The following is a 10,561-nucleotide window of genomic DNA, read 5'->3' as shown; positions in this document are numbered from 1 at the left end:
GGCTGGCGAGGCAGGGATCAGAGCCCCCTTGGCTCTGGACGTCCCTCCCTGGCCCCAAGCCAGGGGGATGCCTGTGTGTCCTGTGCCCTCTTGCCTTGAGGAGTCTCGCAGCCATGGGCCCTGGACTGTGAACTCCTCTGAATGTGACCTCTGTCCCCAGCTCCTGCATGCGGCTGGCAAGGGCCCCAGACCCCACTGGACTGAGGGGGAGTGCCTGGGACTGAAACCAGGGTGGTCAGCTGTCCAGCACCCCAGGAAGTGTCCCCAGCACACTGAGGTCGTGGGGTGTGAGTGAATGTGGATGCGGCAGGGCCAGGGCTGTCCCTAGGACAGGTGGGCACCACCGTGGGCAGACTCAGGGCTTCCTTTTCAACCCCAGAGGCCGCAGAAAGAGGAGTGGACCTGGGTCGGTGGTGGGGAAGGCCGGGCGACCGAGGCACCAACATCTCCCTGGGTCCCACCCCCCACCCCCGCACACCGACATCTGAGAGTGCTGATGCAGCTGCGCCACCAGGCCCCTTTGCACAAAGGCAGTACGCGCGGGAAGGGCAACCGGTTGTCCCAGGCCTGGGGCAGCCACATCAGGCGACCAGAGGTCAGGACACAACGGGAAAGCCCTGGAGGCCAGAGCGGAGGACAAAGGCCGAGGAGCTGCGGGGGTCGGGGCCCTGGATGGCGAATCCCCCCCCTCCCTGGGGTCCCCCGTGTGGAGGCCCTGCTCTTCAGCCTTCTGCGCTGTCCGAAGGCTCTGGCGCCTCCTGGCCTCCCGCCGACCCCCCTCCCGCGAGCCTCCGGGCGCCTTGGATGCGCGCCCACTGGAATGGCGACTGCACTGTGCTGCTCGCCAAGGGCTGCAGCCTCCGCTCCCGCCATCCTCCCTGACTCGGTTATGCTCACGGGCCTTGCCTTGGCCGCCAAGCAGCAGGGAAGCGATGGAGCCGCTTCTGGGCAGAGCCGCAGAGAACGGGCGTCGCCCTCCCCGCCCCCTGCTCCGGCCGCCGCCATCCTGGAAGCAGGTGTCCGCTCCCTTGTCCGGCCGGGCCCCCGGGGGTGCAGCACCCAGGCCCCACCACCACTGCGCCCTCTGGAGTCGCAGCCCGAGCACGAAACAAGCCCTCCCTGCAGACCACTGCGATCCGGGCTGGTTGTGTCCACAGCACCAGCCAGTTCATCCCGACCGCACAGAAGTGAGTCCTGAGAGCGCAGCGGTGACTTGGGGAGAAGGAGGCAGAACTGCTGTTCTGCCCGACGCAGCGGGAACCGGGCAGAAACTGTCCAAAACAGCCGCGTGGGGCGTCGGAGTCCAGGGCAGCTGAGGGCGGCCGCCCGGGAAGCAGAAGGAGGGCGGCCGAGGCCGTGAGAAACGCCGCCCGCAGCGTCCCGCGACCGCGCCGTCGGGGCAGCAGGGCGGCTGCGGGAGGGCTTGGCCCGGGCTCAGGGGGGCCCCAGCCGGCCGCGGAACCCAGAGCAGCAGGGAAGGCACAGCGGGCCCCGCCCTCCGCCCGTTGGGGCCGCGCAGCGCGACGGGTGCGGAGCCCCAGGTCGCATTTGCTGGATAACACGGGAAGTGCAGCCCGGTGATCTGTAAGAATAAAGGGCTTTTTGCTCTCTCTCCTGACCCTCTGCCCAAGACCTGTGGCTCCCTCTGCGCCCCTTGCAGGGTCCCTGGGCCTGTCGTGGCTGGGAAATACCAATGGACCAATGCCAAAGAAGAGCCTTAACAGGCACCCAGTCAACCACAGAATCCTAGAGAACAGAGGGAAACTGAATTCCAGAATAAGCTTATCAAGGCACAGCATACCCCAGTCTGGACCAGGTGGACCGGCTGAGACCCCACCCACAACCGTGAGTCCCCAGAGCGCGGCACCCCTCCCCCACAGGTATAGCAGGTTGGTTCCCCAGGGGGAAGGAAACAGTCTTTCCCAACAGCAAGGGTTTAGCTCAACCAAGCTACAATTGCAGAATTAATCAACAAATTCTGACTACTGAAAACAGGCCACTAGCTCAGATAAACCTGCAGTAAGCACTAAAGGGACTATGGGGTTTTGCCCTGACAGAGAGGGGGCTGGGCTGATGGAAAGAGACAAACAGAGGCTGTTTGAGTTGGCCAGCACAAAATACTGGAAAGGGCTGGATCCTAAGAAAAGGGAGCACAAGGAGCCTGGAGACAGAGAGAGCCACCTACCAACTCCAGCTCCTGATTGGCGATCCTGGCTAGCATGGGTGCAGCTCTGAAAACACTTTTTCACTTTTTTTTTTTTTTTTACTCTCAAAACAGCTCATTAGATAGAACTGGAAGCACTCTCAGGCTCCAGCACTGCCCCAGGCAAGGGCAGAACTAAGGAATGTCTGAAAGACACAGTAGCTTGTCAGGTGGACAATTTCCTAAAGGATGTATCTTCCCCAAGAAAAGGGAGTGGGGCCATCTCAAGTGGAATCCTTGTTCAGGGAATTCAGACCCCCGGAAATGGAAAACAGAAGCAATCAAAGCCCGCCTACTAACTCACCTCTGTCTCAACCAGGCCCCTGGCAGGGAGTGTCTGCTGAAGTTGAAGTGGGAAGCTGCAGGCAGAGGAGTGCCACATGCTGGGCAGGACAGGAAAAGCAGGGTGTAGTGGCTTCACAGGAAAATCTGACAACCTGCTGGGTCTCTCCATCAGGGAAAAGGGATGCTGGCAACTCTCTCCTCCTGAGATGTGGGCCTCTCTGGTCTGGAAAAATCTGACTGGGGTCAAAAATATCTGAGGAGACCCTCCTCCAAAAAAAAGTTCCATATAGGCAAGGCATGAAACAGAAAAACAAAACTGAAAAATTCTGATCAATTAAACAAAACCCATGCTAGAGGTCTAGAATAAGTTGAGCTGAATTCCAAAGAACAATAGAGAATAAAGCCATGCAACAGGAAAACTCTAGGTAAAAGAGAAAATAAAAACCCGGCAGAATAAATAAGGAAATGAAATGCCTAGATACCAGCAAAATATAATGAGTCATCCTAGGAAAATAGGAGATATGGCCCAGTCAATGGAACAAACCAAAAATTCATATGAGATACAGGAATTGAAACAACTAACTCAAGATGCTTTAACGGATGTGGAAAACCTCATAAAAAATCAAATCAACTATTAGGAATCGGAACTGAAGGGGTACAGACTGTGCAACAGGACTGAATGTAAAAACTCAGAAATGGATAGCAGAGTACTACCTAACTGTAATACAATAACGTTAGAACACTGAATGAAGCTGAATGTGAGAATGACAAAGGGAGGAGGGCTGGGGTACAAATGCAATCGGAAGGAAAGATGGACGATAAAGACTGAGATGGTTAATCTAGGAATGCCTAGAGTGTATAATGATAGTGACTAAATGTACAATTTTTAAAATGTTTTTGCATGAGGAAGAACAATGGAATGTCAATATGTAGGTTGTTGAAAATAGAGTGCAATTCATATTTTAAAACTTTAACTTATGTGTGAGACTAAAGCAAAAAATGCTTATTTGGTACAAAATTTATATTTTGACTGGTGCATTTTCTAATATAATTTATGTGGGCAGTTTAATTGAACTCCACAAGTGTAAGGAACCTTAAGTAAGACATGAGATCTTGTAGGTTTGTCCAGAGTGATGTCCTGCAAATTCCAGAGTGATCTGAACAATGAATAAAAATGTACTTGCAAAGTCCCCTTGGGGGAATGGTGAGAAAGGGGGAAAACTCAATTTTCCCATGTGGAGAATTCCTGATATTCTCACAAGCAGTGAGGACAACTAAAGCAATAGGCTGAGCCCCCAATCTTGGGGTTTGTTCATATGAAACTTATCCCTGCAAAAGATAGGCTAAGCCTACTTAAAGTTAGACCTAAGAGTCACCCCCAAGAGAACCTTTTTTGTTGCTCAGATGTGGCCTCTCTCAGCCAACACGACAAGGAAACTCATTGTCCTCACCCTCTCTACATGGGACATAACTCCCAGGGGTGTGGACCTTCCTGGTAACATGGGACAGAAATCCTAGAATGAGCTGGGACTCACCATCAAGGGATTGAGAAAGCCTTCTTGACCAGAAGGCAGAAGAACAAAATGAGGCAAAATAAAGTGTCAATGGCTGAGATATTCCAAACAGAGTCGAGAGGTTATCCTTGAGGTTATCCTTATGCATTAAATAGATATCACCTTTTTGTTAAGGTGTAATGGAGAGGCTGGAGGGAAGTGCCTGTAAATGTAGAGCTGTGTTTCAGTAGTCACATTTCTTCGAGATGATTGTATAATGATATAGCTTTTTAATGGGACTCTGTGGTTGTGAAACCCCTGTGTCTGATGCTCTTTTTATCTATGGTATGGACAGATGCGTAAAACATGTGGATTAGAAATAAATAAATAATAGGGAGAACAGATGTTAAAATAAATTTAGTAGATTGAAACGCTAGTGATCAATGAAAGGGGGGATAAGGGGTATAGTATGTGCAAATTTTTTTCTTTTTTCTTTTTATTTCTTTTTCTGAATTGATGCAAATGTTCTAATAAATGATCATGATGATGAATATACAACTATGTGATGACATTGTGAGTTATTGATTATATATCAAGCATGGAATGATCATATGGTAAGAACATCCATGTTTGCATGTTGATATGTTTTTAAAATAAATTAATTAATTAAAAAATCAAATCAATGAGTCGAGGGAGGATATAAAGCAGATATTGAGTGAACATAAAAAAAGAAATACAAACTTTGAAAAAGCAAATCTCAGAACTTTTGGGTATGAAAATTAGAATAGAAGAGATGAAAAAAAGGCAATGGGAACCTATAACAGATTTGAAGAGGCAGGAGAAAGGATCAGTGAACTAGAGGAATAGGCAACGGAAATCTGATGCACAAAAGAAAATATAAGGGAAAAAAAGGAAAAATAGGAGCAGGGACTCAGGGAATTGAATGACAACAGGAAGCACATGAATATACGTGTTGTGGGTGTCCCAGGAGCAGAGAAGAAGGGAAAAGGAGGAGAAAGACTAATGGAGGAAATTATCACTGAAAATTTCCCATTTCTTATGAAAGACATAAAATTACAGATCCGAGAAGTACAGTGTACTCCAAACAGAATAAATCCAAATCGACATACTCCCAGATACTTACTTATCAGATTTCCAGATGTCAAAGAGAAAGAGAGAATTTTGAAAGCAGCAAGAGAAAAGCAATCCATCACATACAAGAGAAGCCCAATAAGACTATGTGTGGATTTCTCATCAGAAATGGAGGTGAGAAGGTGGTGGTATGATTTAATTAGGATTCTAAAAGAGAAACAGTGCCAAACCAAGAATTCTATACTCACCAAATTGTCCTTCAAAAAGGAGGAGATTGAAATATTTTCAGACAAAGAATTTGTGACCAAGAGACCCACTCTGCAAGAAATAATAAAGGGAGCACTACAGGCAGAGAGGAAAACTCAGGAGTGAGAGTTCTGGAGAATAGTGTAGAAATGAAGACATTCAGTAAGGTAAAAAGAGGAAAAAATTAGATATGGCATAAAATCCCAAAGACAAAAAGGTAGAAGAAAGTACTGTCTTTACAGTAATAACACTAAGTGTTAATGGATTAAACTCCTGAGTAAAAAAACACAGACTGGCAGAATGGGTTTAAAAACATACTACTGTCTACATACTGTCTACAGGAGACTCATTTTAGACCCAAGTACAAAAATAGGGTGAAAGCGAAAGTGAAAGCTCGGGAAAAGATATTTCCTGCAAACAACAATCACACAAAAGAGCAGGAGAAAGGATCAGTAAACTAGAGGAATGGTCACCTGAAATCTGATGCAAAAAAGAAAATATAAGGGAAAAAAAGGAAAAATAGGAGCTGCCTATTTTGATATCACAATATCAAATATTCCTGCCTCAGTACGAATGTCTGAAAAATTAGACTTCAAATGTAAAATAATTAAAGGAGTCAAAAAGACACTATGCATTAATAAAAGGAACAATTCAACAAGAAAACGTTACATTCATAAATATGCACTGAGCCAGAGTGCTCCAAAATACATGAAACAAACACTGAGAAGAGAAACAGATACATCTACTATAATAGTTGGAGTTTCAATCCCTGCTCTTATCGATGGATAGAACCTCTATGCAGAGGATCAATAGGAAAACAGAGATTTTGAATAATATGATAGAGACATTTACCAAACAATACACCCCACAAGAGCAGGATACACCTTTGTCTCAAGTGCTCATGGATCACTCTCAAGGATAGACCATATGCTGTTTCACAAAGCCAGTCTCAATAAATTTAAAAGGACTGAAATCATACAAAGCACTTTCTTGGATTATAATGGAATGCCGTTGTAAATCAATAGCAGGGAGAGGCCATAACATTCACAAAAATATGGAGGCTAAAAAACAAAATCTTTAAAAATCCAGTGGGTCAAAGAAAAAATTACAAGAGAAATCACAGAAGAAAAGGAAAAGACAACATACCAAAATTAATGGGGTGCAGCAAAGGCATTGATAAGAGGGAAATTTATTGCGTTAAGTGCCTATATCAAAAAAGAAGAAACAGCAAAAACTGAGGAATTAACTGTTCACTTGGGAGAACTAGAGAAAGAACAGGAAACTAACCCCCAAGCAAGCAAAAGGAAGGAAATAATGAAGGTTAGAGCACAAATAAATGAAATGGAATACAATTGAGGAAATCAACAAAACCAGAAGTTCATTCTTTGAGAAAATCAATAAAATTGATGGATAATTAGCAAGGTTTACAAAAAGAAAAAGAGAGAGGATGCAAATAAAATCAGATTTGGAAGAGGGGACATAACCACTGAACCCACAGAAATAAAGGAGGTAATGAGAGGACATTATGAGCAACTTTATGCTAATAAACTAGACAAGGTAGATGAAATGGACAATTTCCTAGAAAGGCATTGGTCTGGTTTGCTAGCTGCCGGAATGCAACACATCAGAGATGGATTGGCTTTCAATAAAAGGGGATTTATTTAGTGAATGTGTAGTTCTTCAGAGGAAAGGCAGCTGACTTTTAACTGAGGTTCTTTCTTTTTTTTTTTTTTTTTTTAAAGGAAGGAAAGACAGAGAAGGAAGGAAGGGAGGAAGAAAGGGAAACATTTTCTTGTTTTATTATATTTTGTTTGTTTGTTTGTTTTTTACATGGGCTGGGGCCGGGAATCGAACCGGGGTCCTCCGGCACAGCAGGCAAGCACTCTTGCCCGCTGAGCCACCGCGGCCCGCCCCCTGAGGTTCTTTCTTATGGGGGAAGGCACAAGGCCATCTCTGCTAGCCTTCTCCCCAGGCCTGTGGTTCCAACAACTTTCCCTGGGATGATTCCTTTCTGCATCTCCAAAGGCCTGGGCTGAGCTGCAAATGCAGAAATGAGGTATGCTGAGCTACTTTGGCTATGCTACATTGAGCTTTTTCATTTAAGCACCAATAAATTAAATCAAACATCTTCATTGCAGCAGGCACGCCTCCTAGCTGACTGCAGATGTACTCAGCAACAGATGAGGTTCACATGCCATTGGCTCATGTCCACAGCAATAGAACTAGGTACCTTCACCTGCCCAAGTTGACACCTGAATCTATCTACCCAGCAAGTAGGCTCCATGCATCCTAGGCCGCCCCCTTAGGGTACTACTGGTGCTTAATGGTCACCAACACTCTGGCTGTGGAGTCTGATTCCTCTGAGAGTGGCAGCTTCTGACCATCACACATGGCCTGTGAGCACGTGTTTGTGACCTGATGAGGTGGCTGTCTGCTGTGGGGACAGACGTGAGGGCAGGTCCTGAGGTGTTCTGCCATGCCATCTACCATCAACAAGCACCCCAGGCGTGGCCTTATACATGCGCAAATGCACAGGCTGACACCTGGCTTCAGTCTGAGACAAGGTCACATGCTTCTCTTGATGCCTGAGCAGCCTTAGGCTATGCCACATATGTTGACTCAGCCAAAGTAACAGCGATCAAAGTCATTCCACCCCCATGGCCCCAGAGCAGCCCCGGCCCCTGGGCCCTGTGTTTGTTGGGGGGGGGAAGGGGGGAGCAGAAACCTCTCCATTGGGACAGGGCTGCCTTTAGACCATCATTACCTGTAGCCATTGGCATGGACACCATCCCTGGACCACAACCCCTGGTTGGGCCCTGGGCAAAGGAGGCTGCCCAGGATGGGAACCGCTGCCCGGCTCCAGGCAGCAACCCAAGGACTGTCCCCTGGCAGCCCAGTCCCCATCTCAGGATACTCTCCCGCCAGAGTCAGGGAGATGCACCGCCCTAGAGCAGCAGATCGTCTGGCACATGCGTAGGTCACAGGGGTTAAGGACCTGCCAGGCTCCTTCCAGCTGAGGTGCCCCTGTGGGCATCCTTTTGGCAGTGAAGCAGACCAAGGAGACTGGTGACCATGAGGCTGGGGCAGGCAGTTGGCTGCTTGGACTGAGACCGTTCACCCCCTCCTCCGTGCCGCCCACTGTGTGCCTCTCCCTCTCCCTGGGGAAGCAATGCTGCCTGTTGCACCAAGACCACAAATATTTGAGGGCCTCCTGGGGGGTTGTGGTCACTCCTGGGAACCTGCAGTGGTGGCAGGTAATGTCTTCACCAACCTCCGTGGCTCTCGGTTCTTGCTGTCCCAGTTAGTCCCACTCCCTGCGTGGGAGATCAGACCCAACCCCCACCCCAGCCCCGCCCACAACAAGCCAGGTCTGGCCTCATCCCACTTCTGCTCTGGTTCCCTGCGCTGGCAGCACTCAAGTCCCTTCTTGCCCAGGCCCTTTGCGCTGCAGTCTCCTCTGGCTGAAAGTGCCACTAGGCTTGTCCCTTGGGGTCCTCCCGGTTCCCTGTCAGTGTCCCAACTCTTAATCCTTAACCGAATGAGTCGGGGCGGGGCGGGGTGGGGCATTTACCAAATCCCTGCTTCCTGGTATGAGCTGAGCTTAGCACAGCTGGGCAAGCTGGCGTCCTGACGCGTCTGCGCCCTGGGTTAGAGAGGGGCTGTTCAGAGAACCCGGAGGGCCGGCTGGGCCCAGTAGGACCATCCCCGGCCCCCCGGGACCCTGGCTGCGAGCCCCTTGCTCCTTCCACCATGCACACGGGCGGGGCAGAGGCTGCTGGGCAAAGAAGGGGAACAAGAATCTCTCTCGTGGTTCAGGGCCCGACCTGCCCACGCCTCCCTCTCTCCTCGTGCGTCCTCACGCCGGCTCAAGGCTCTTCAGGAAGGAGATGCGGGCTGGGCACAGACAGAGCTGGAGTCCTTAGCCGGACTGGGCAGTGCCGCAGCCCCTGGAGTCGTGTCCGGCGAGTGCAGCCCCTGACCTGCTCGGGTTGAGGAGTGCTTAAGGTGGAGGCCCAGTAAGAGCGCCTGGGGGGCTACCTCCTCTCGCCGCCCCCGACGGGGTGGCCCTGTGTCAGGGGCCGCCAGGAGGCGCCGCATGCCCACGCGTGGTCAGAGCAGGCCGCCCGCGGCCGCCTGGACCCCTCTCGCCAGGACCGGGTTGAGGGGTGGGCGGTCCTGCCCGGGGTCGGAGTCCCACCCTGCGGGCGGCCGAGGAGCGGCTGGGCCATCCGAGTGCTGGAGAGTGCGTGAGAGGGGGCGCCCTCGACCCTGTCCGCGGGATGCGCCTCGACCACGCTTACCCCGTTACCCTGGGGTCGCCGGCGGGGGGGGCATCGTGGGAGCGTGTTCTGCGGGACCCCCGGTGTTCTCAGCGGACCCACGACACGCATAAGGCGGCGGGGGAGAGGGAGAAACCCGGGGCGCCATGGTTCTGGCAAGCAGATCTGCGCGGGGCGGGGTGGAGCCGGGCAGGAAGCGCGGCGGGGGCGGGACGAGGCGGGAAGGGGTCTGCATTGCCACGCCTCTCCTCGCCCGCCTTTCCTGGATTCCGCGAAGTGACGCGTCTGCCCGGACCCCGCGGGGAGGGGTGCCCTCGCTTCCGCAGGGCCTTGCGTGAGGGGGTCCGAGAGGCCCGGAGCACGGGCCGCGAGGGCGCAGTGCGGGGTATGGGGTCGCGGGGTCCGGCTGGGGGTGGGGGTGCCCGGGCCACCGCGCTCTCCTGAGGTCAGAACCTCCTGAAGGAGCAGAGGGGGAGCTGCCCCAAGCCCCGTAGCCGCTGGCGTGCGGCCTCTTGACCTCCCTTTGCAGCAACAGGAGCCAGACGGAGGGCTCGCGGCCGTCGAGGACGTGCAGGCCACAGGCGCACCCAGGGCAGAGGCCCTTCCCCAGGGAGCCCGGGGGAAGCCCACCGAGCCACCCACGCAGGTCTCTGCCCGTCTGCTCCAGGCCCTGGCGCCCCCCTCCGGTCCCCAGAAAGCCCCCGAGGCTGCAAGTTGGGGAGACCGATTTGGGCCTTGCCTGGGGCTCCTTACTGCTCTCTTCTCAAAACCCAAGTGGCACAGAGTTGGCTCTCGGGGGGCAGGAGCTCTGGCCTGGTAGGGCGGATGGGACAGGGATGCAGCTCCAGCTGGGGCTCTGCGGGGGGGGGAAGGTGAGCGGGAAGCACGCTGGGCCCAGAGGCTTCCCCAGACTGTGGGGTGTGGACACACCACCACCCACACCCACACCCATGCTTCCCCAT

General features: G+C 51.7%; 1 protein-coding gene across 2 annotated transcripts; it reads left to right on the top strand.

Moving 5' to 3' along the window:
• The first annotated feature begins 9 nt into the window (after positions 1-9).
• LOC143646407 (uncharacterized) lies at positions 10-3,585 on the top strand. 2 transcript variants are annotated; one of them, XM_077115218.1, is made up of 3 exons: positions 10-1,187; positions 1,661-1,845; positions 2,523-3,585. In XM_077115218.1, exons 1-3 carry the CDS (start codon positions 497-499, stop codon positions 2,613-2,615), a joined length of 969 nt encoding a protein of 322 aa, XP_076971333.1. In that variant the 5' UTR covers positions 10-496; the 3' UTR covers positions 2,616-3,585. The 2 variants fall into 2 exon arrangements, with proteins under 2 accessions (XP_076971333.1, XP_076971332.1); XM_077115217.1 differs by having other exon boundaries at positions 1,661-3,585.
• Positions 3,586-10,561: the final 6,976 nt, after the last annotated feature.

This window comes from Tamandua tetradactyla, chromosome 9 (genome assembly GCF_023851605.1).
Source record: "Tamandua tetradactyla isolate mTamTet1 chromosome 9, mTamTet1.pri, whole genome shotgun sequence".
Classification (NCBI taxonomy): domain Eukaryota; kingdom Metazoa; phylum Chordata; class Mammalia; order Pilosa; family Myrmecophagidae; genus Tamandua; species Tamandua tetradactyla.
The sequence above is the reverse complement of the archived record's forward strand: the minus strand, read 5'-3'. Positions and strand labels throughout refer to the sequence as shown.